Source organism: Lepidochelys olivacea (genome assembly GCF_965140295.1).
Source record: "Lepidochelys olivacea isolate rLepOli2 genome assembly, chromosome: 3".
Lineage (NCBI taxonomy): Eukaryota > Metazoa > Chordata > Testudines > Cheloniidae > Lepidochelys > Lepidochelys olivacea.
In genome coordinates this window covers 155,887,925-155,913,750 of record NC_140413.1, presented here as the reverse complement: position 1 = coordinate 155,913,750, position 25,826 = coordinate 155,887,925, and the positions used below count along the sequence as shown (strand labels likewise).

The 25,826-nt window shown below is 42.3% G+C and overlaps 1 protein-coding gene across 2 annotated transcripts in view; it reads right to left on the bottom strand.

Moving 5' to 3' along the window:
- Positions 1 to 20,761, bottom strand: part of CLIP4 (CAP-Gly domain containing linker protein family member 4) — a 58,320-nt gene extending 37,559 nt beyond the window's left edge. For both annotated transcript variants that reach the window (XM_084624861.1, XM_084624862.1), the window contains exons 1-6: positions 20,647 to 20,761; positions 10,561 to 10,610; positions 9,781 to 9,928; positions 4,600 to 4,739; positions 3,217 to 3,310; positions 2,328 to 2,489 (exon numbers count right to left, since the gene is read on the bottom strand). In XM_084624861.1, the coding sequence (XP_084480987.1) occupies positions 2,328 to 2,489; positions 3,217 to 3,310; positions 4,600 to 4,739; positions 9,781 to 9,913 (529 nt within the window). In that variant the 5' untranslated portion in view covers positions 9,914 to 9,928; positions 10,561 to 10,610; positions 20,647 to 20,761. The remainder of the gene's footprint in view (positions 1 to 2,327; positions 2,490 to 3,216; positions 3,311 to 4,599; positions 4,740 to 9,780; positions 9,929 to 10,560; positions 10,611 to 20,646) is intronic.
- Between the last annotated feature and the right edge of the window lie 5,065 nt (positions 20,762 to 25,826).

Here is a 25,826-nt window from a genome sequence, read left to right as displayed (position 1 = left end):
CAGACTAACAAGGCTGCTACTCTGAAACCTGTCACAACATATATGAAAACAAAAGTACATAGACAAAACCTGAAGGCATGTTTAAACACATTTCCAGCTTAACTGGGTGCCCTGTACCATTACTTGGGAACTATCTGAAGGGAAAGAAATATGTAGCAATACAGTTTGTTGTGAATGATGTATATGGGATTATATACCAGAAGCATGACACATAAAAACATTATTTCATTCCCAAGGAATGAAACAGTTCTCATATCTGAATACGTTTGTCAATTTGAGGATAAACCAGTTCTCTATATAGGTTCACTCTAAAATTCTTAGAATTGAGAATGTTATATGGAGGCATGCAGGGCATTTTACTGCTGCAGTAAATCAAGCTCATGTGGTAACTGGCTCTTCTTTGGAAGAGTGTCTCTAAATTCATGCCATACTCATTACACCTTTTGCTTGAAAGGTTACATATATCTTGTGACTTTTTTTTCCAGAACAGGTAAAGTAGGGACCCCTCCAAGGTACACTTGGGTCCCTCCATACAGCTCACGGCAAACAAAAAAAAAAAAAATGTTTTGTTTGTACATGCACACTTGTTTCTCTGCAAGATCTGAAATGAAAGAGCAACCACATTCTTATGGAACAGTCTGCCCAATTAAGTCTTGTTCCCAAAATGTTAAGAGTATCTCTTACACTAATCCAAACCTCCTGACACATTACGTCAACTAATATAAACTGTATCAGACAGGTTGTTTTATAAACATCTTAGGGCAATCACATTATTCTTAGGTTGTGGGTGTTACGCATGTGGGAGCTGATGAGGTGCAAGTTATTTATTTGTTTATATGTTTTCTTTATTTGGACAAAACCCTGACCTTCCTTGGAACCGCTGTGCAGGAGAACTGAACAAGTATGAGGCCAGGTGTTTGGCACAAGAGCCATTCTGATGCTGCAGGTCATGAAGAGACAGGGGGAGGGTGGCTGTTGCAACATGATGCTGACTGCTCTTCTGAACATGAGCAATAGTGGTTTGTCTCTTGTTGCTGGCTACAGTTTGTGGCCCTTACACTCTCAGGAGATATGGCACATTAGAAGGGAGACTTCTGGCTAGTGTTCGAGCACTGTGGAAAGATCCAGGCTTTCCTCAAGCAGCATCAGGGATTCAGCGAGAAAGGAGCTCCCTACAACAACAGAAGTCAGGATTTTGCCTTTTAATTGCACCCCTAGATATGAGTGCCTGCCCACCCTCCATTTGTTTTTGAGAAATGCTAAAGCAGTCACTAGCATCTATGCTTATGGATTAATACTCTGACAATTCCTTATACAAGATCGGGTAAACAAACCCTGTGTGTCTACATGACGTTTTAAGAGATGAAATGGGGTACTGAGTTGTCAATATTTATAAAAGGATACCTTTTCAGTGTTTAAAATGAAGTCTTTTTAATTACAGCTAGTTAAAAAGAAGCATCTGACAATTCCACAAGACAGCACAACCAGAAGGATGTTTATTTAGTACAATGCGCAAACTGTTTATTGGTGTAGATACTCACGCAGATTAGGAACACAGTAATATTGGCTTCTGCTTCAGAAACCAGTGTCAGTTACCTTTTGCATTAATATAATGGGTTAGACTTTAATTATTAATTTATACTATTATTTGCAGAACTTTAAATGCATTTATAACTACCAGTGAGGTCTCCCATCCCAATCTGCACCCATTCTACTATCTCAGATATGACACTTTAGTTGCTTCGTTTTTAAATGGGCAGTAGAGGTGAGACATATGAACACGTCAATAGCGGCTCCAATTGCTAGCAGCATGCATCTTTTTCACCTTCTGTTATGTTCACCAGAACTGATCTACCCCATAGCCTGCTTCTTCCTTTCTGAATCTTGATCACAAGGGCACCTCAGAAAGCCTCAGATTTCACAAATAGAACAGTTGTGCTCGTTTCTCCACATCTGCTCTTTCACTCTGCCAGCAAATGTTTAGAGGTGAGTAAACTGACGCTCTATTACCCTTTCTCCGCCTCCGCTCCCCCCTTCCCCCCAGCCATTCCCTTACTTCTCATTCACTATTTACGAAGTCTGATCCCATCATACTCTCTCTTCTTTAAAAACAACCTGGCCTATGCACTACAGCATAAACTCAGTTCAGAGAAAATGGACCAAAAAAGCAAACTAAAGAGAATGAGAAATAACTTTAAAAAAAAAATTATGGGAAAGTGCAGCTTCATCTATGCCTACACAACCCCATTTACTGGATGGATCAGTGGGGTTAACGGAAGGACAGAATGGCATATTATCTAAGAAAACTGATACTTGATAATACCTACCTTTGGGCTTTGCATTTTTCAAAATAACTCTAATAAGTTCTGGAACATCAAAGTAGGCAGCATAATGCAAAGCATTCATATTTGTCCAGCGACTACGCAAACTAGTATCTGCACCCAGATCAATAAGGTGAGAGGCGAATTTGGCAGCAGTCTCAACATCACCTGCAAAGCAGCTTTTTTTAGAAGTTGTTTTAAATGTTAGGTAAGAGTTTAATAGTGTGGTATAAATATACCAGCCTAGATATCACATATAATGCATTAGAAAACATTTGTATTCCAAATTATGGCTACACAGAGCAAAGCCTAGAGAAAGACATTTTGCTACAAAAAGGCTCTCTTGCGGATTAGGCAAGAAAGGAATCATGGGCATCAGAGGCAGGCCAGGGAGGTGGTGGAGTGAGGCTCCACAATGCCTAATTTTCAAACCTTCTACCAGCAAAGTTAAAGCTCCATCAGCCACCCCACACCCTTTTGCTGGAGCAGAGTGGAGAACTGGGTTCAGTATCAGTGTAAAAAGGTACTTTGATAGAAGCCAATAGGAGTCATCAAGAAAGAGAGGGCTAAAGGCACTCTTATTTCCTATAAATGTGCATGAAATGCAACCGAAGATTCCTTTTCTCTCCCAAGGAGCCTGAGATTTCAATATTACCAAGTGAGAAACCTCTCAGTTATGTTTAGGTTTTTTAATTGGTATTAATACATACAATAATTACTGCATCATCCCTTCTAATAGCCATTAAGGCACTATACAAATAAAATGTTTACAAAAGTTAAGGCCAAGCACTAGCAAATTTACTATAAGGAACAATTTTGAAACGGAAGAGGGGTAGACTCTGTGATTTATCGAGGCAAACAGTTCCATTTCTAATTTCTGTTTTTCTTTACTCACCAATACCATGAGCCCCTGACTTGCAGGTGTAATGTAAGAGAGTCATATCAGTCAGTCCATCTCTATCATTCACACTGCAGCCTCTATTAATGATCTGCAGAAAAACAGCACATGACTGGTGTAATTATTGAATAAATTCTGCTTTCACACATGGACTTATGCATTTGTTGTGTGGAGACTAGCAAAGCAGTTTGCTAAAGTGGACTACCAGTGCAATGTACAGTAGAACCTCAGAGTAACAAACACCAGAGTTACAAATTGACCAGTCAACCACACATCTCATTTGGAACAGCAAGTACACAATCAGGCAGCAGAGACCACCCCCCCCCCAAAAAAGAGCAAACACTATACAGCACAGTACTATGTTAAATGTAAACTACTAAAAAAAAAAAAATACAAGGAAAGTTTAAAAAACATTTAACAAGGTAAGGAAAGTGTTTCTATGATTGTTTGATTTAAATTAAGATGGTTAAAAGCAGCATTTTTCTTCTGCATAGTAAAGTTTCAAAGTTCTACTAAGTCAATGTTCAGTTGTAAACTTTTGAAAGAACAACCATGACGTTTTGTTCAAAGTTACAAACAACCTCCATTCCCAAGGTGTTCGTAACTCTGAGGTTCTACTGTGGCTATACATAACTCAGCAAAATGGATAGAAACAAATGACTAAATATCATTATTAACCTTTAGTGCTTACAGGTTTTAAATAATTTTTCCATCATTAGCAACAGCTTGGCTTTAATGTGTTGAAGAGTTAACTTTTCCAGTTCAGATGCAATGCAGCCCAGGAAAACTAAATCTATTTAAAACACTAATTTCACTTCCTCGCCCACACTTTAATCCTTTGGTCCCCCAGTACCCTGTTAAAACCTGTAGTTATAATGTTGTAAGAAGAATGCAGTCGGGAATATCTGGAAAAGCCTACAAAACCTGATGAAATAAGAAAAAAGGCTTCAGCTTCCAAGTGACTTAGATGCTTTTGGAAGTCCCACCTTTAACTTCTGACTTAGTTTTAATTTAGTTTGTCAGAATTTTAAAAGTTACTGGAAACAGAAAAGTGGAAGATGGGAAATCCTAATCATTTTAGTTCCAAAAAGAACTTCTCTATTTGTTTCTTCAACCCTCCCTTGCTTCCTTCTCACAATTTTCTTGAATAGTTATATACTGATCTTCCTTCTCTTTTGCAAAGATAGCTGAACGTCACCTCTACTGTGATTGGTGCCTGTATCACTGGTATGCTGATCAGTAGCTACGTGCTATAAGGCAAAAACAATCTCTTGAACCTATTATTTCGGCTGTTGAATAAGATCAGTTCTGAACATTATCAACACTATACCATTTTTCTTTAACCCTGAAACTGTTCAGGAATCCTCCTTCATTCCTCACCTCATTTCCAATTATATCAATGTTCTGCTGGACCTGTGGGACCCATTGCCGTAAGATGGCGAACAATTCAGAAACTGATGTTTTAGGGTTGAAAAGAATTTCTTGGCATGCTGCATCATTAGGATCGAAGAAGGAGAACTCTGTTTTTTAAGAAAAGATATGAAGCATTATATGCACATTTGGGTATTACAATGCTTCAACAATGCATCTACTTTTCAAAACTTTTTTGAGGCAAGAAGTAGGGAGGAGATGCGCAGATTTGAAATTCAGAATCACAAGCAAATTCAGCCTCTTCCCTTAACTTTTTATCTTTTCTTCTCACGGAGGCCTTGTCTACACTTTGTGAAAGCCACGATTCAGCAATCAGTATAGCTGTGTTGGTGCTCTGGGGCCGAGTTTTAAGTTTAGACAAGGACATGCAAGTGTTTGCAACAATTATGCTAACAAAAATTTACCCATGCTTCAGGCTGGTCACAGACTGCTGAATCAAAGCTATTTTTGGGTGCAGACAAGCCCTTAGTAGAGTCAACTACAGTGATGGAACTTGCACCTGCTTATTCAATGTTATGAATCTTCCCCGCCCCGCCCTCTTCCTCCTCAAAAAAAAATAAATCACAGAAAAACCATGCACACATATACATGACATCCAGAAGCACAGAAATAAAGAATAATCAGGATAATAAGGGAAAGGCATTCATTACATGATGTTCAGAAATTCTACTGAAATCGATGGGGGCTGCAGGTACCCAGAACCTTTGAAAAATCTGGCCATCAACCACCAACTTCAGAAAGAATTCTCTTTTGCAAACTTGAAACTCACTTATAATACAACCCAAAATGCAGGCATCAAAGATACAGCCTTCCAGATTAAAAACCTATGCATGGTAGTGTATGTCCTCGACGCACACAAGGTAGTAATATGCTGTTTATTAGGGAAAAATTTTAAACCCTGAAAAGAAGAATTTGGATAGCTATGATTATTTGCAGGAGGAATGGAAGCGAGATGTGTCTTACTCAGCCAGTGATTGGAAACTGGAAATCACTGAACTTTTATCACCCCAAAGGCTACTATGGTGTTGCCTTCTAAAAGGTTTATAATGAAAGCACCAAATGTCAACTTGTCTTCCATCAGTTGCAGATATAGGGCTAGCTGGACATAGATATTACTCCGAGTAAATACAGGTCTCACACTTCTGAGACAGGGCTGACAGCGTGACACTGGAGGAGTTGAAATGGTATAAACTACCTCTGGATGCATTGCCACGACTTTTCCCCACAAAGCAAGAATCACAACTTCAATTGGGTCAAGAGATCAAGCAAATGAGGCGCGCACACATCAATATTCTAAAGCTTCTTTCATCACATGTCCCCTTGACTCCAAAGGGAAGAAAATAGAGTAGAGCGTCAAAGCTGTTTATCACTTAGGAATTCTAATTCAAACCCAAATTCTGTCAAAAATCTCAACTCTCAGCACCACTCAAGCCTTGTTTCTTAACACAAGCCACCCTGCACCAACAAATCAGATAGCTTTGGGAATAAATAGAATGTACGCATTATATTTATCCTCTTTCTAGGCCCAAGAAAATCTCATGCTGAAAGCTACCACAGCAAGTCACAAGCAGGCAGTGGGTTAGCCATGATTATCTCCCATGCATCTCCTCCAGATCTCTAAACTGCAAGAAAGCAAATACTCACCAGCAACCACACACCACACAACAAAAACACTAACCCAGGAACCTATCCTTCAAACAAAGCCCGTTGCCAACTGTGTCCACATATCTATTCAGGGGACATCATCATAGGGCCTAATCACATCAGCCACACGATCAGAGGCTCGTTCACCTGCACATCTACCAATGTGATATATGCCATCATGTACCAGCAATGCCCCTCTGTCATGTACATTGGCCAACCCGGACAATCTCTACGTAAAAGAATAAATGGACACAAATCAGACGTCAAGAATAGTAACATTCAAAAACCAATTGGAGAACACTTCAACCTCCCTGGTCACTCAAGTACAGATCTCTCAATTCTTCAACAAAAAAACTTCAAAAACAGACTCCAACGAGAGACTGTTGAATTGGAATTAATTTGCAAACTAGACACCATTAAATTAGGCTTGAATAAAGACTGGGAATGGATGTGTCATTACACAAAGTAAAACTATTTCCCCATGTTTATTCCCCCCCCCCCAACTGTTCCTCACACGTTCTTGTCACCTTCTGGAAATGGCCCATCTTGATTATCACTACGAAAGGTTTGTTTTTTTTTCCCCTCCTGCTGGTAATAGCTCACCTTAACTGATCACTCTCGTTATAGTGTGTATGATAACACCCATTGTTTCATGTTCTCTGTGTACATATATATCTTCCTTCCGTTTTTTCCACTGCATGCATCCGGTGAAGTGGGTTTTTGCCCACAAAAGCTTATGCTCAAATAAATGTGTTAGTCTCTAAGGTGCCACAAGTACTCCTGTTCTTTTTGCGGATACAGACTAACACGGCTGTTACTCTGAAACCTGCTAGGAAGTTGTTTCTCTATTATGTACTGGAAGGCAACTTTTTAATATAACGTAATAACCATTTGGGTAAAAAAAAGCTATAGTATTCTAAACAAATACTGAGGAGAGAAACTAATAAAAAGCGTATACCAGTTCACCAACTATGATATCCATGCCAGTAAACAGTAAAAGGTTTTATAATCCTGACAGATAAACAGCACAACCACCACCATATTCAGGAAGAAAGGATCTGATAGGAGGCTAAAAAAGCAGATCCAATACCCTTGGTTCTTACCCAATACCTGCTCTCTCAAGGCACACACACATTGCTGAAGCTAAGATCTAGATACCATAATGAGGTAATCAGAGAGAGTACCCAAGCTGAGCAGCAATAACTATCATTTTGGTATGGTTATGGTTAAACAGGTGACTGTAAAATGGTATCATTGTACTCATCACAGAGGCTACATAATCTAATGACTAAAGCATGGGACTGCAAGTCAACAGGGCTGGGTTTTTACTACTAATGCCCTGTGAGACTTTTTGAAAGTCTCTTCACATTCAATGAAAAGAGGATAATGCCCTTCATCGTCCCCTGCCTCAGTTTCCCCAAAATCTAAAATGAAAATACCACATGCCACACTTAAATCTCCAATAGAGTTGAGGAATAAATAAATATTTGTTAAATGCTTTGAGATCCTCTGACAGAAGAAGTTATAACTATATTATTGACAGTTCTGCTCACTGGTCCTGATTCTCTTCATTACAGTTTTATAATAGGTTAAAAACAGTGTTTCAGAGTGAAGCTGGAATAAAGCTGGTACGGTAGAGTTCAGACTCACTGTGTGTATTCAAATCTGTTTATTATTTTGATACAAATAAAAGTTATTACTTTTTATTCCTGATAGCTTCATACAGCTCTGGAAGCACGATGAAATTGTTATCTGAATGTAGAAGCATTAGAGTTAAATAATGTACAAACCAGAAAGGGTACAAGTTAAACTTTCAGATCCCAGACTGAGTTTGTGGTGCTGGTAGTAAAAAGAAATTATGTTTTTGACCGGTAAACTGAGCAACTTGTCTATGGAAAGTTAGAGAACAAATATGAACCCCACGACTCAATTTTTACAGAGTCCTTTCAGCATGTAACTGCACTTTAAATAACAAAAAAACAAAACTTTGAACACCAAGTCGTATATAGGGATCTATAAATAACAGAGCAAACCTCCATATTGTTTACATTAGGGAATTGCCTAGAACCCCAAACATGGATCCAGCCTCATTGTGCAAAGTAACAAAGAAAACAGTTCCTGACCCAGAGAGCTCACAATTTGGGTTTGACAGACAGACTTCAACAGGTGGACAAAACAGAAACAAGGTGGTATGGGAGATCAGATGAGGTTACATTTAAACAAAGTTCAGCAGAACAACAGAAGTCCCGCTTCTGACCACTTGCCTAACTAGTGCCAGATGGTGGTGACTTGTATCCTTTCCCTGCTCTGCCTGCCTCCATATCACAAGAAGATTCTAAGGAAAGATGTAGGATAGAGTGGTGCCTGCCTTTACATATTCAGATGGGAAGTTTTTCCCCCCACATACCGGGTGCAGAATGGGAGAGACCAGGGAGGTACTTGAGGGAGACGTGGAAAAACAGGCAATCTAGGCCAGCATCACTCGCACAAATGATTGGCTCATTGAGTAAGTAAATCTATCAAAAAGGGTGGGACTAAGTATTGAAAGATATATATTCACATATTAAAATACAGCACGTTCAATCCTTCAAACCTTAAATCCCAGATCCTCACACCAGCAACAGAGGTTGGTCTCAAGAACATTAATTCTCCTGAACACAGAATACTACAGTGTTCAGCAGCATGGAAGTAAAATAAAGATGTTATATGGAATCAATGTCTGGGGAAACCAGAATTGAAAGATAGCTTTTCACACCTCCCAAGCACCCTTGATATCTGAAGGGAGGGTAGAGATTTTCTTAAATATTTCCAATTAATCACTAAATCAAATGGGATGATATTTATTTAACCTGTTTCAAATATATAACTCTATTTTCAAAGGATGAATATAAAGACAATTTAATAGTGGAATTTGCCTTTTTGAGATACTATCTTGATGTAAGTGATACTGTTCTCCTTAGTAATGAGCACAATATTTCCAATGGAAGTTTTCTTTCCCACAAAGTCCCACTGTGTGTTTCGAAAATGGAGTAGTTATGGGGCCTCATTCACTAGAAAACTGGTCAATTCTTAAAAGTGATTTTAAAATATTTTCAGGCACTGCACCCGAGTCAACCTGCCAATTTTTGTGGATTTACAGCACTTTTTTTTTTTTAATTTTGACAACTTTCACTTCCGTGTTGATGGGGGAGGAGCCTACAAAAACCAGGGAAAGGTCACGCTGACTGAATGTACAGAAGAAATAGCAAAACCAACTGAAAACAAAGTGCTTTGAAATGCACAAACTAGAAAATAATTTTTTCCACTAATTTAACTTGTAGAAATTTCAGGTATTACTTGTAATAAACTGTAGATACATTTTCAAAGAGAAATATAATTTTTAAATTGATGGTATTCTTTTTATCTCACTTCCCTCTCTTAAACTCAGGCACTGCACATGATCTCAAAGTAGTTCCACAAACTCTTGCCTTCTATAAATATACATACCACAGTCCGAAGGCATTGGTGCTGCTGCAACTGAAAAAGTAACTGATGTTTCAGAGCCTGGGAATAAAAACTGATATCTTTCAATCAATGAATCTCCTTCTTGGGAAGGTTCTGGGAGATCCTCTATGGTCATCTTCTAGAAAGCCACCTTAAACAAAGAGAAAAAACCCACTCCAAATACTGTAGGCTACATTCTATTACAATACACAACTATAAACAGTGATTTACACTGAAGTTCATCTCTTTCCTTTTTGAAACATGCAAAAGATTGTAATTATTAAAGTTTTGTGATAATAAGTACAAACTAGTAGCTTGAGCATGCTCCTGGGAACACCACACCCAAGTTGTAATCCTGTCTGTCATGGATTGGCTTTATTGTTTTAGGGAAGTCATTTAAAATCCTTGTCTCAGTTTCTCCATCTGTGAAATGGTCGAAGAGATATTGCCATAGTTCACAGGCATGCTGTAATGTGTAATGTCTGTACACCCTTATGAAAATGTGAAGTGCTAATTATTACTCATCTTCAGCATTCTCATCTCAAGCTTCACCTCCCTTTCCTGCCCCCACAAACAAGAAACCAGTCAATCTACCTGCTCCCTCTCCCAAATATGGGAAGTGTTCTCACCATGTTAATCTTCCCACGGACAGCGCCAACTCTCATGGACTGATTCATTCCTGAGCCTTGCCTAAATTTCCCTGTGCCCCTCCCTGCCCTGCCTGCCTCCATATCAGTTCCCTTCCCAACTTGCCTGCCCCAAATTTTAAAACAGTGTACTTACCGTGCTGTAACCTCCAGTACTTCCAGCCAACCTTCTAAACCCAGAATAACCTAGTAAAAATAATAATTAAAATCAAATGGCCATACAGAAATAGTCAACAGCATGATTAATTACAGTTTCTATTAGCCAGGCTGCAATCTAGTCCAATCTTATAAACTGAACAGGATCAAATGAGACTTGGTCAGTAAATGTAGAAGAGAATACCCACCTTAGCAAGCACCATAGGAGCTGGCACTAATTCTCCGAACTGAGTCAAAACAACCATCATTCTGCTAGGGTAACTGTGCTACTGGAAATACTATCTTTTGGATGAGAAACTGAAAACCTAGGTCCTGGGCACTCACACTTAAAGGTACCATAACACTTTTTACAAGAATTCAGGTGCCATAACACAAGGGTTACTACTTTCTGCTTCCCTAAACTTCTCATGCAAATGAAATGGTTTCCAATCATGTTTACTTCCTGAAAAGTTAGATATATTACTAAAATACCACAATTTCAAAGTGTTTTCTCCAAAAACAAAAAAACCCACAGAGACATCCCATCCCTATGGATCACTACACTTACTTCTGGCTATTGAGTAAAAACATCTAGCTAGTGACTCTGTAAACTTCTATTCACAGAAAGAGTAACATAATCATCAGTTATATAGTTCTGTCACATATACCAATCAAAAGAACACTAAGGCCTAAATAGTTAGGTGTGAAGTTTAAACAGGGTAGATTCTACATAAAGTTAGTAGATCACAATCACAGAATCATAGAATTGTAAGACTGGAAGGGACCTTGAGAGGTCTTCTAGTCTAGTCCCCTGCACTCATGGCAAGACTAAGTATTATCTAGACCATCCCTGACAGGTGTTTGTCCAACCTCCTCTTTAAAATCTCCAATAATGAAGATTCCAAAACTTCCCTAGGCAACTTATTCTAGTGCTTAATCACCCTGACAGTTAGGAAGTTTTTCCTAATGTCCAACCTAAACCGCCCTTGCTGCAATTTAAGCTCACTGCTTCTTGTCCTATGCTCAGAGGTTAAGGAGAACAATTTTTCATCCTCCTCCTTGTAACAAACTTTTATGTACTTGAAAACTATCACGTCCAGTGGTGAGCTGGAGCCGGTTCGCACCGGTTCACTGGAACTGGTTGTTAAATTTAGAAGCCCTTTTAGAATCGGTTGTCCAGCGAGGGTTCAAAAAGGGCTTCTAAATTTAACAACCGGCCAAAAGTGGCGCCTTAGGCGCCAGCTCCATGGGTGCTCCGGGGCTGGAGCACCCACGGGGAAAATTTGGTGGGTGTAGAGCACCCAGCGGCAGCTCCCCGCCCAGCCCCAGCTCACCTCACCTCACCTCTGCTCCACCTCCTCCTCTGAACGCACTGCCCCGCTCTGCTTCTCCGCGCCCCCTCCTAGGTTTCCTGCGAATCAGCTGTTTGCGCAGGCAGCCTGGGAGGGCTGAGAAGCAGGCGGCGGCTTAGCGCTCAGGCCCAGGGAGGCGGACAGGAGGTGAGCTGGGGCGGAGGGGGGGAGGCGCGAGGTGGGCCGCTCGCACCGCAGCAGGTAACTCGGGGGGCGCGCAGGGGAACCGCTTCCCGCCCCAGCTTGCCTCCGCCTCCCTGGGCCTGAGCGCGAAGCCACTGCTTGCTTCTCAGCCTTCCCCAGCTTCCCACGAGAACAGCTAATTCGCGGGAAGCCAGGAAGGGTGGAGAAGCAGAGTGGGGCAGCACGTTCAGGGGAGGAGGCAGAGGTGAGCTGGGGCGAGGAGCTGCTGGTGGGTGCTCTGCACCCACCAAATTTTCCCCGTGGGGGCTCCAGCCCCGGAGCACCCAGCAAGTCGGTGCCTAAGGCACCACTTTTGATGTGATCAATGGGGTAGTGGCCGCTCCCCCCACTCCCCCGCAGCTATGCTACCCGGCCTCTAGGAGCAAGAGGGACCTGCCGGATGCTTCCTGGGAGCCACCTCAGGTAAGCACTGCCAGGGCTCCCCACCTCGCCTCCCCGCAGGTCCCTCTGGCTCTTAGAGGCGGGGCGTGGTGGGCACCCACTACGGTGGCCCACGAGACCCTTCTGCCCAGTTCTGGGGGCAGTCAGGGGACAGGGGAGGGAGGTGGATGGAACAGGAGTCCCGGGGAGGGGGGAGCGTCAAGGAATGCAGGGGGTTGGATGGGGCAGGAGTCCCGGGGGGGCGGGAGTGGGCAACGACCCCCTCGTGGGGAGAGGAGGGAACCAGTTGTTAAGATTTTGGCAGCTCATCACTGATTATGTCCCCTCTCAATCTTCTCTTCTCCAGATTAAACAAACCCAATTTTTTTAATCTTCCGTCATAGCTCATGTCTTCTAGACCTTTAATCATTTTTGTTGCTCTTCTCTGGACTTTCTCCAATTTGTCTATATCTTTCCTGACATGTGGTGCCTGGAACTGGGCACAATACTCCAGTTGAGATTGTATCAGTGCACAGTAGAGTGGAAGAATTACTTCTCATGTCTTCGCAAAAAGAAAAGGAGTACTTGTGGCACCTTAGAGACTAACCAATTTATTTGAGCATGAGCTTTCGTGAGCTACAGCTCACTTCATCGGATGCATACTGTGGAAACTGCAGAAGACATTATATACACACAGAGACCATGAAACAATACCTCCTCCCACCCCACTGTCCTGCTGGTAAGAGCTTATCTAAAGTGATCATCAAGTTGGGCCATTTCCAGCACAAATCCAGGTTTTCTCACCCCCACCCCCATACACACACAAACTCACTCTCCTGCTGGTAATAGCCCATCCAAAGTGACCACTCTCTTCACAATGTGTATGATAATCAAGGTGGGCCGTTTCCTGCACAAATCCAGGTTCTCTCACCCCCTCACCCCCCTCCAAAAACCACACACACAAACTCACTCTCCTGCTGGTAATAGCTTATCCAAAGTAACCACTCTCCCTACAATGTGCATGATAATCAAGGTGGGCCATTTCCAGCACAAATCCAGGTTTTCTCACCCCCCCACCCCCATGCACACACACACACACAAACTCACTCTCCTTCTGGCAATAGCTCATCCAAACTGACCACTCTCCAAGTTTAAATCCAAGTTTAACCAGAACGTCGGGGGGGGGGGGGGTTAGGAAAAAACAAGGGGAAATAGGCTACCTTGCATAATGACTTAGCCACTCCCAGTCTCTATTTAAGCCTAAATTAATAGTATCCAATTTGCAAATGAATTCCAATTCAGCAGTTTCTCGCTGGAGTCTGGATTTGAAGTTTTTTTGTTGTAAGATAGCGACCTTCACGTCTGTGATTGCGTGACCAGAGAGACTGAAGTGTTTTCCGACTGGTTTATGAATGTTATAATTCTTGACATCTGATTTGTGTCCATTTATTCTTTTACGTAGAGACTGTCCAGTTTGACCAATGTACATGGCAGAGGGGCATTGCTGGCACATGATGGCATATATCACATTGGTGGATGTGCAGGTGAACGAGCCTCTGATAGTGTGGCTGATGTTATTAGGCCCTGTGATGGTGTCCCCTGAATAGATATGTGGACACAGTTGGCAACGGGCTTTGTTGCAAGGATAGGTTCCTGGGTTAGTGGTTCTGTTGTGTGGTATGTGATTGTTGGTGAGTATTTGCTTCAGGTTGCGGGGCTGTCTGTAGGCAAGGACTGGCCTGTCTCCCAAGATTTGTGAGAGTGTTGGGTCATCCTTCAGGATAGGTTGTAGATCCTTAATAATGCGTTGGAGGGGTTTTAGTTGGGGGCTGAAGGTGACGGCTAGTGGCGTTCTGTTATTTTCTTTGTTAGGCCTGTCCTGTAGTAGGTGACTTCTGGGAACTCTTCTGGCTCTATCAATCTGTTTCTTCACTTCCGCAGGTGAAGAGAGTGGTCACTTTGGATGGGCTATTACCAGCAGGAGAGTGAGTTTGTGTGTGTATGGGGGTGGCGGGGTGAGAAAACCTGGATTTGTGTTGGAAATGGCCCACCTTGATTATCATGCACATTGTAGGGAGAGTGGTCACTTTGGATGGGCTATTACCAGCAGGAGAGTGAGTTTGTGTGTGTATGGGGGGGGGGGGGGATGAGAAAACCTGGATTTGTGCTGGAAATGGCCCAACTTGATGATCACTTTAGATAAGCTATTACCAGCAGGACAGTGGGGTGGGAGGAGGTATTGTTTCATGGTCTCTGTGTGTATATAATGTCTTCTGCAGTTTCCACGGTATGCATCCGATGAAGTGAGCTGTAGCTCACGAAAGCTCATGCTCAAACAAATTGGTTAGTCTCTAAGGTGCCACAAGTACTCCTTTTCTTTTTGCGAATACAGACTAACACGGCTGTTACTCTAAAACTTCTCATGTCTTGCTTACAAAACTGCAAATACATCCCAGAATGACGTTTGCTTTTTTTGCAACAGTGTTACACTATTCACTCATATTTAGCTTGTGATCCACTATGACCCCTAGATCCCTTTCTCCAGCACTCCTTCATAGGCAGTCATTTCCCATTTTGTGTGTGTGCGCGCAACTGACTGTTCCTTCCAAAGTGGAGTAGTTTGCATTTGTCCTTACTGAATTGCATCCTATTTACTTCAAACCATTTATCCAGTTTGTCCAGATCATTTTGACTTTTAATCCTATCCTCCAAAGCACTTGCAACCCCTCCCAGCTTGGTATCATCCGCAAACTTTATAAGTGTTCTCTCTATGACATTATCTAAATCACTGATGAAAATCTGAACAGAACTGGACCCAGAACTGAGCCCGGTGGGACCCCACTTTGTATGCCCTTCCAGCTTGACTATGAACCACTGATAACTACTGTCTGCGAACTGTTTTCCAACGAGTTATGCACCCCCTTATAGTAGCTCCATCTAAGTTGTATTTCCCTAGTTTGTTTATGACGTCATGCGAGACAGTATCAAAAGCTTTACTAAAGTCAAGATATACCACATCTACTGCTTCCCCCGCATCCACAAGGCTTGTTACCCTCCCAAAGAAAGCTATTAGGTTGGTTTGACATGATTTGTTCTTGACAAATCCACACTGACTGTTACTTATCACCTTATTATCTTACAGGTGTTTGCAAACTGATTGCTTAATTATTTGTTCCATTATCTTTCCAGGTACTGAAGTTAAGTTCACCAGTATGTAATTCCCCAGGTTGTCCTTATTTCCCTTTATATAGACTGGAAGTATATTTGCCCTTTTCCAGTCCTCTGAAATCTCTCCCGTCTTCCATGCTTTTTGAAGATAATCACTAATGGCTCAGATATCTCCTCAGTCAGCTCCGTGAGTATTCTATGCATTTTTGGAAGTCAATGTGTACACCTCTTATATAGGAATTTATGATAAGGGCTCCATATTTGTCACAGAGGTCGAGGAAGTCATGGATTCTGTGACTTCCTGTGACCTCCGTAACTTCTTCAGTGGCCAGTGTGGCTGGCCCCAGGGCCAGCTGTATTGGCCACTGCTCTGGCAGCCCCAGGCAGCTGGCCCCGGAGACTACCTAAGCAGCAGCCTGTGCAGCTTGCCCCGGGAAACACCTGAGCAGCAGTCCCAAGGGTAGCAGGAGCAACTCGGTGGCTCCCAGCAGCAATCCCGGGGCAGCCAGGACAGTGATCCCAGAGCAGGAGTCCTGGGGTGGCCGGGGCTCCCGCCTCTGCTGCAGCCAGAGTGGCAGCGGGGCCTCCAGAGCTTCCCCCCACTGCCACTGGTGCTGTGGGCCCCCCACGATTCAATCAGGGGTATTTATGGTATAAGTCGTGGACAGGTCATGGGATTTTTTGTTTCTAGCCCCTGACCTGTCCATGACTTTTGCTAAAAATACCCGTGATTAAATCATAGCCTTATTTATAATGTATTCATCACTGATGTTTGTGCACCTTCTAATGCAATCTCTACTATGAAGACTGGTTGTAGGGCACTGGACTCAGAAATTCACTTATTCAGTTTGTCTGACAGAGCTAGAATTTGTTGAGCTTCCGGGCCCATTTGTTATTATTAAGATTCATCTATTTATCTAGGCTTTTTCCTGAATGAATGGAGAAGGAACAAGTGGGGGTCACTTTTGACAATGTATTATTTATTAATGTATCTATTGTTGTTTTATGCATACCACACATGCATCAGGCTAGTCGGGCTTCTTTTGATGACTCCCTAAATAAAGTCACTGCCTTGTTTGAGAGGCCCACACTACCAGAATGTTCTCAGACCAATCCACCTTCTAAAATATTAAATTGTAAGTTTTTAAAATGGATTGAAGATGTTGACCTTAAACCAAGTAAAAACCTTTTCTCCTTCAGCACCAAGCACAGTTCATTGCTGGCTGCCATGTTCTCAACTTAGATCTGAAGTGGACTCACCATTAAAGACATTTATCAGCAGCCAATAAGGGCAAATAAGTCAGAACACATTTTAAGAGGGAGGCTGCTTTATAACCATCAAGAACATGATAGAAAAGCAAATCTCATATTTACATCATCATGATGGCCTATAAAGTCTGGAGTGAAAGATGTTGGTAGGATCAGAAAGTTGGGGGTCTGTAGAATCGTAGACTTTAAGGTCAGAAGGGACAATTATGATCATCTAGTCTGACCTCCTGCACAACGCAGGACACAGAATCTCACCCACCCACTCCGGTAACAAACCTCTAACCTATGTCTGAGCTACTGAAGTCCTCAAATCGTGGTTTAAAGACTCTGAGGGACAGTTGAGGAAATGAGGAAAGAACTGCTGTCACAATGTAAGTTGTGGCTGAAGAAAGTTTTCAAAGGACAATGGGAAATATCATTGCATATGATAGGAAGAATTAAGGAGTCATCAGGTGGCTACAGGAGAGCCTTGAACGTTGAAAAGCAAGCATGGATTTCCTAACCTTTGCAGGTTAAGAATAAGAACAGTGTCTTTGCAAATCAAAGGAGGGTCAGGTAGAAGACCTTGTCTTTACACTGAAGAGTGAGAGTTTTGGTGCACCAGTGCTTCTGTAGTTGACAATCTTTTATCCTAAAGGTTCAAAAGTACCTGTTGGATGTGGGCCTCTGGAAAGGTGGGTAACTGAAAGCATTTATAAGGGGGAAATTGGTTAGGAGATACATTAGAATGGTGCTAGAGATTTTTCAGGCAAAATTTACTACATGTGCTTTTATTTGTGATGGCAAGTGTACACAATGAACCATCCCTTTGCCTAAGAATTCTTCTATTGTGAGCAGGCAGGATATCCAAGCACTTCAGAGAGCAAGATTCTTGAAAATCCTGCCTGCTCTCTGAAGAATAGAGGGAAAAGTACAGTGCAGAAAGCCATCATGTGAAAACTCAACACCTTGGATGTTAACTGGTTTCCAGGCCAAGAAGCTGGGCCTTCTTGCAATGTAGTACCTCATATCTCAATGTCTGTACTTTGACCCGTTAACCTTTTACCCCCAGTCGGGGTATTGGAGATTATGTATTCCTTACACCATCCACTTTTAAACAGAACTTCTCACCTCTTGATAATCTTTATATTATTCCCTGATAATCAGAAACTTCTACACTTAAACTCTGTACCATTCACTTTTTTTAAAAAATCTTAATAAAATATTTCATTTTGGGTAGCTGAGAAGTTCAGAAAAATTTTGTAAGCTTTGGGCCTGCCAACCTTAACAATGTTGCTTTGAACTGCCGTTCATCTCCTCCTCTCAAAAATCCAACAGAAATCAGTTGGGCAAAGAAAATGCACACAAGTAATATTTAAATGCTGCTACACATAGGTCTCTAGAGTTAGATAACAGTATTGTACACAGCAAATATTTTAAGTAACAGCAGCCAGCAGTTTCTACGTAGCAGAGGTCAGACACATGATAATGTTTCAAGAGCCAAGTGCATATCAAATCCAATAAAGTATAAGAATTACATAGTAGTATCTTCAAAAAGAAAAGGAGTACTTGTGGCACCTTAGAGACTAACCAATTTATTTGAGCATAAGCTTTCGTGAGTTACAGCCATTGTCATCGGAACATCCGATGAAGTGAGCTGTAACTCACAAAAGCTTATGCTCAAATAAATTGGTTAGTTTCTAAGGTGCCACAAGTACTCCTTTTCTTTTTGCAAATACAGACTAACACAGCTGTTACTCTGAAACCTGTCATAGTAGTATCTTATGTTACATTACTATATACTCAATGTAAACATGGGAAGGCGAAATCTATGCAGCCTGAAAGGGTTTATAAAGTAGCAAGGAATAATACTTTCTCAAATTTAAAAAGTGTCCTCTTTAATATGAAATCCAGCCTGATGCTTTAAACCTACTACTTTACCTACAGTATGACATGTTCCCTGAAACTCCCCCAATCCCTTCACTTTAGCAATTTGTAAAATTTGTATAAATTGGGGGAAGCTACGCAAAGATCTCAAAATGCATACACTGACGTAAACAGAGCACGTTGTAATATATTTACCCCAAAATGCAAGCCACATTATATAAGGGAAACAATATTCCTTAGGTCGAAAGTTATTGGCCATTTAGAGCTAGAGAAGAGATTAATTATAAAGGAAGAGAGGTTTCAGAGTAGCAGCCGTGTTAATCTGTATTCGCAAAAAGAAAAGGAGTACTTGTGGCACATTAGAGACTAACCATCCAATGAAGTGAGCTGTAGCTCACGAAAGCTTATGCTCAAATAAATTGGCTAGTCTCTAAGGTGCCACTAGTACTCCTTTTCTTTTTATAAAGGAAGAGAGTTTGCCTGCTTTGTTTCCTAGAAATAAGTCACTGTTTCTTGGATGGTCTCTAAAGTGAGCTGAAATACAGACCACCAAGTAATAAAACCCTGATCACTCTAATACCACACTTTCTGCCTTAGTAAATTCCCACCAACCTCTCCCACACACATGTATGTATCCCTTCATAAATGGCAACTCTACAATCAAATTAGAATAAGTTCAGCTATTCTTAACCTGTTTTACAGCCTGCAACCAAAGGAAAATGAGACCACAGGAGGCAGGGTTGCCCACACAATCTGCTGCTCTAACAATATGACTAGACACACTGTATAAAACCTCATTATCAGAGTGAGTCCTGTCTTAGAAAGATACTTAGTGGAATTTAATATATTAATACTTGTATGTCTCACTATTAAAGCTAAACAAATAACTGATTTTTTGTTTTTGTTTGTTTGTTTGTGTTTAGTGGCAGCTCCAAAAACAAAAAAAAAGTTTCGTTTGGGTCATACCAAATCTGAACTTTTTCAGAATTTTCAATGTATTGGTTTTGGGCCTGTTCCAGAACTGATATTTGAACCTGGGTCTCCAACATCCCAGATGTGTGCCCTAACTTCTCGACTAAAAGGTCAGAATGTTAGAAAGGGACTGCAGCATCACCACCACCACCACTTCCTTCTCCTCTGGCTGCTTTGAACAGCCAAAACTGTGTGTGTGGAATTCATGAACAATCAGCTTCACATTGACCAAAACGTCGTTTTTCATTCAATAAACAATTTTCCCAAAACCTTTCCCCCAGCTCTACCCAGCACGCCCGTAAAATTACGGAAACCGAAGTGCACGGGGACTCCGGGGCTGTGACCCGACACACGCCGGGTAGCCCATTTCACGGCCCAGTCTCTTGCATAGGGTGGGAGGACAACGAGAGGAGAGAGTGTTCGCGGGGTGTTCATTTTTTAAATAACGTGGCTCAGCAATTCATCAATAAACCTAACTGGAGAGACAGCCCAGCAGCAGAATGCAGAGGAGGCGAGCCCACCGCAGCGTCAGGGAAATCCACCTTGCCCCGCTTTGACCCAGCCAGAGACCAGGCATGTCCAGCGCCTGTCCCCTCCTGTTCCGCACCTGCTGTGAGCTACGCGGGCAAGGAATTACTGCGACCAGGGAAACTGGACCTACCTCTGCCTGCCCCCACCCCCCGCTTTGGGGACACTTGTCCAGCTGGTCACTGAACTGCTGCCACGAGGAGCAGTAAACTCCCCCCACCACCCGCAGGACCGACCCGGAGGGACCCGACCTCCCACACGCCCCCCGGCCGCCCCCCAGCGCGTCTACACACGCGCTCTCTGCGGCCACACGCACCAGCCCGCCGCCCGCCCCGTCTCCCTGCTCCCACTCGCAGCCCGGGGCTCACCCCGCCGCGCGCGGGCAGCGGCCCGCACCCTCGCCACCGGGAGAGGGGAGCACCCCGGCCGGCTCGCTCGGCTCCAGCCCGCTCGGCGCGCCCCCGCACCGCCCCCGGCCACCCGACGCCGGCGCCACAGGCCCCGCCCCCCCCAACGTGCCCTCGCCCCGCCCCCTGCGCCACGACGCTCAGCCCCGCCCGCCAACGTGCCCTCGCCCCGCCCCGTCTCCGTCCCTGGGGTGGGGCTGTGGAGGGGGTGGGGGGAGTAGCTGGGCGTCCCCAAGGGTGGGGGGGCTGTGGAGGGGGGGGAGGGATAGCTGGGCACCCCCAAGGGGAGGGGCGGGCGGGCGGGCGGGGGGAGAGCTGGGCGCCTCCAACGGGGGGGGGGCTATGTAGGGGGCTGGGGGGATAGCTGGGTGCCCCTGAGTCTCGGGGGAGTGATAGTGGGGTACTGCGGAGGCAGGAGCGGCAGCTGGCGTTACTGAACTCCAGCGTTAAGGGTTTGTGCTGGCTGGAGCCTGCTGGACCATTGGCGCAGTGCGGTGCCTACACAGCGGGGAGTCCCTGCCCTGGCTCTAGGTTTTGAAATGCCCATCACATACATGTGTTTTCCAAGTGCTGCCTTCCTCCTCCTCGCTGAATGACAAGAAGTCATGGAAACGCTACACAACGAGACCCTGCTTTCACGGGCACACACAAAGTTGATGTTAAGACCAAGTAACTACGGGACACCTTTCCGAAGCCTGAACTAGCTGCCGTGCATGGGGCAAGCTTTTTCATCCCAGGCTGATTTTAAAATCATTTGCCCAGCTGGAATTTTATCTGCAGCTGACAGAGGCTAGAAGAAAATCATAAACGTGCTAGAGCTGCGAGTGTAGTGTGGCACGTCAAAGATTTGTATTGGGGGGCGGGTATGACGAGCCTGGTGATTCACATAGTTGAGAAACACAGATAAGATGCAGCCTTGTACTGTGAGATCTCACATTTTAGAAAGCACTGTCTTTGTAATATAAACACTGCTAAACCAAAGTCACACCTGGCTTATGATCCTTCCAGGTTTGGGGAGGAAGCAAGAGGTTAACTCAGACAAGATTGGTGGCACTGTATGAAAGGAAAGATATTAAAAAAAGGAAGAGGTGGATATTGGCACCTGTGGTCCAGTGTATACACAAAGACGTACTTGGAGGTTTCCTTGATAGCAAAACTAAGGGCCAGTTTTTCAAGTGCTCAGTACACACAACTGAGATTAGATTTTTTTTTAAAGTACCCAGCATCTCCCATTATGCTGAGCTCTTTTAAAACCTAGCCCTAAGAAGTCAAACATCAGTAGGAAGATTGTTAGGTCCTAAGGCCAACACCAGTGTGGTTGTGTTGATGCAAAGAGGAATGACTAGACCCAGGAAATGGGCTACAATTTTTGGTTGTGACATATACCTAGGAAGCCTGTTATCTTGGTCAAGAAACAACTTTTTGTGTTTGTTTCTCCATCTGTAAAGAAAGGTATAATACCTCTCATCTCACCCTTCTTTCCTCCCAAGTGCATGACTCAATATTTGTAAAAGTGCCTTGACATACATGGGTGGAAGTCAGTATAAATGTAAAATATTAAATTTGTGGGCTCAGGGGGATATTGTTTGGCACCACAAACTGCTTATGTTCTTTATTATGGACTAAATCTTGCTTTTTGCAGTAACAATGCCAAAATTGTTCTTTAAACCTGACTCCCTTTTATATTAACAGGCAACACTGTTAGTATTACAAAAATTGCTACAGCTCCTTTGTCAACATGTCCTGTGAGCCATGATGATTCAGATAATTATAGACTAGAGATATAGCTAGAAGGGGGGAAAGAAGTTACAAAATACAGTTGATTTTCTTGTTATGCATAATCTACATTAAAATTAAGTCTTTGATTTATTACTAAGTGAAAAAAGCACCATACTTTATGTTAGACCAGGTACGTGGAGTTGCTTTCTTCCTCTGCTGTCCTAAATTCAAGCCTGGTTTACAAGCAGTCACAAGTTAAATTAGTTTGCTGATATCTTGAATCAACCTATAATGTACATTTGTTCACATTACACAACTTCTGCACTGTTAGCATCCTTTTTAATCTGTAGCTACTAAAAGACTAGTGTTGCTAACTAGAACTGATGTGCACTAACCTAGAATACATGGCATGAGGACATGCTGTATACAGTGTCTTCAGCCTGTATCTTTCAACAGTATTAACATTTGCAAAATATACCCATGTGTATTTTTTAAAAGGAAAGATATTTACAGACAACTCTTCATATCACTGTGTGTTGGAAGTCACATCTGCAAATATGCTCTCCTGAATATGACGTGAGATACTGTTTCATCTACTGCGTTTGCGTGAGCCTGCACTAGAATGTTGTTGGCCTGTTCCACACGCAGACAGATTATGTCTCTTGTTTACACTAGACATGGATTGGTTGGAAACCATCCAAAATTGCTTCGAGGACATTTCAGTCAGTTTAATCAACTGCACCTGCCTGGGTTCACCCAGTACTTTGGCACCAAGGAGCTTACTGTATACGGCAGTGATCTGGTGCTGAGAAGTAAAGCCAGTGGAAAATTACAAGCCACTAAATAACTACATATTAGACAGCTTGGAGCTGTGGACAAGTCGGGAATTGATACCAATGTTCTATATTTAAAGACCTAAAAAATAAATATCAAGAGTCAGAAAAAGACATGGACAGATGGATAATAGGGGCAAGCAGGAAGTAAAGAGACAGGAAAAGGGAAGGGAGAAGAGAGAATGCACTTAGATCATACTTTAAAAGCAAGGATCTCAAGCACTTTACACACATAAATGAATTAAGCTTCAACATCCTGGTGAGGTACATAAACATTATTATAACCACTTTTAAATGGGTAAGATGAAGCACAGGGAAGTAAAGTGATTTGCCCAAGATTGCTCAGGAATTAGTGGCAGAGATGAGAGTAGAAGGCAGGAATCCTGACTCCACATCATTTGCTAATCACTACACCAGCTGGAAGAGAGAAAGTAGGAGAATAAGGGTGCTTACCCAGCACTGTAAACCTACTCAGTCTAAATCCTGGGTCATCTCTAAATTACATATGCAACAAGAAACCTACTTTCTTAGCTCTTGATCCTGCACCATTCAAGTCAATGGGAATCTTTCCATAGACCTGAAGAGGAGCAGGATAAAGTCCTTACAGAATCCACGCTTAACTTGGGCCAGCACTATATATATATATATATATTGTTTACAACATCACAATTCACCAAGTGGTAAACAATTATGATGCTCCAAGCATCAGGCCATAGCATCACTATATGAGCCAGGCAAAAAGAAGCAAGATTTTAAATAATTTTAAAAATATTATTTAGCTATATGTACCTTTTCAGGATATCTTTTCCAGTCACTGCTTATCATCAGGATGTGTAGTCAAATAAAAGCCCTCTCAATCTTGCCTCCTCCTGCCTCGCTCATTTAGTGATGTTATGGACTGATGCTTGGAGCATCATAATTGCTTACCACTTGGTGAATTGTGATGTTGTAAACAATGGAGTGCAGAATCATTGATCATCAGAGAGGAGAAGGAACAGGCTGGGAATATAAAGGAGAGATTCTGTTTACCACTGCATTTTGTTAATTAAAATATTACTTTACTTCTCACAGTGCAGAATCTGGGTATTTCTACCCCGAACTCCTTGCTCCCATGAATGCTAGTATCTACGTGAAAGAAAAACTTAAATTACAGAAACATACCTTTATATGGGGTAAAATATGGTAACTTTAACCAAGCACAGCCACTCTCCATAGAAGTTTAGGATAGGAAATGAAGAACAACATTGAACTTATTTGAAACTCCAGGGGAACTTAGGGAAGCAATAGGTAATTGTTCATACTGGAATTTGGTGAAGACATAAGAGTAAACAGACCTCTGGGATCCTTCACAGCCACATGAAGTCAGGACCTTATTTTTACACCATATTCAAAAGATGGCACCATCACCAGAACTGTGTTCCCTAACTTCATGCTAGGACACTGGTTTAGTACTTAGAAGAATGCTATTTGTTGAATCACCAATATCTCTTCCTACAGAACCTGGGTTTTCCTTGGAAATCTTCCGCCTTACATTCCGATTCCCAAACCTGCTTAGGTTTGTGAGAGCTGATGCAATCACAACCAAAGGTGATATGGATGTGCCCTTTTATTTATTTATTTTTTAATTTGCATGAACATGGAAGTCTATCTGTAAAGCTAATCTCTTCTTGCAATACCATGCAATTAATACGTGAAACTTCCGTTTCTGCCACCATCATCATTTACTGTTTTAACTATTGGAACAAGCAGAAAGCGTAGATTAGTTATGATAGACGGGAGGTTTTAAATACACAGAGGTGGCTTAGCAACCAGAAGCTCTGAGAAAGAAAACAGAATGAACAATCCAAAGGTAATAAAGATACATGTAAATTATTTTCAATTTTGATGTTTAACTCACCTTCCACAGAACGTGATACCTTTGCTGTACTGCAGCTCTCTAACTGCCCGAGGTTGCAATTCTACCTCCTAGGTAGCAAAGTGCAAAGCTGGATTCTGAGTGGAGGCTATCGTCCTGCAATTCCACTTGACGACGATAGGATATATGCGTGCTTGATACCTCCTATGATCAGGCCCCACATTTACATTGCTACAAAAGTTGAAGAGCAAAAGGGAAAGAAGCAACAGTTCTGTAGATTTACCAAATAAATTTGGAGTATGCTTACTAATTTTGTTAACCTATTATTTTAATAAAGATGTATTTGATGTAGCCTTTAAGTTTCTGCAAGCAAATCACATAAGCTCCAGTATATACTGTCTTTCCTTTGCAATTAATTCCCTAAAAAGGTCATAAAACATTACTGATGAGAGAGAGAAAGATTTCTTAAAAGTTTTCTGATGCCCTTCTCTTAACTTTTTAAAGTTGGGTTCTACTCTGAAGAGCAGATCTGTTAAAATGCCATTCTCTATAGAAGAGTGGGTGCTTTTTTATGGTCTCTAAATGGTACCTGATCAAATTTCCTCAGCTTAGAAGTAAAAAAGATAGAGGTGGGTTTCAGGCTGCCAGCCTGGAAAATTCACCCTAGGATCTGAGAATCAAGATGAATTATTTCTTTGTCATGCACCATCACCAGTAGTAAAGATTCTGTACAG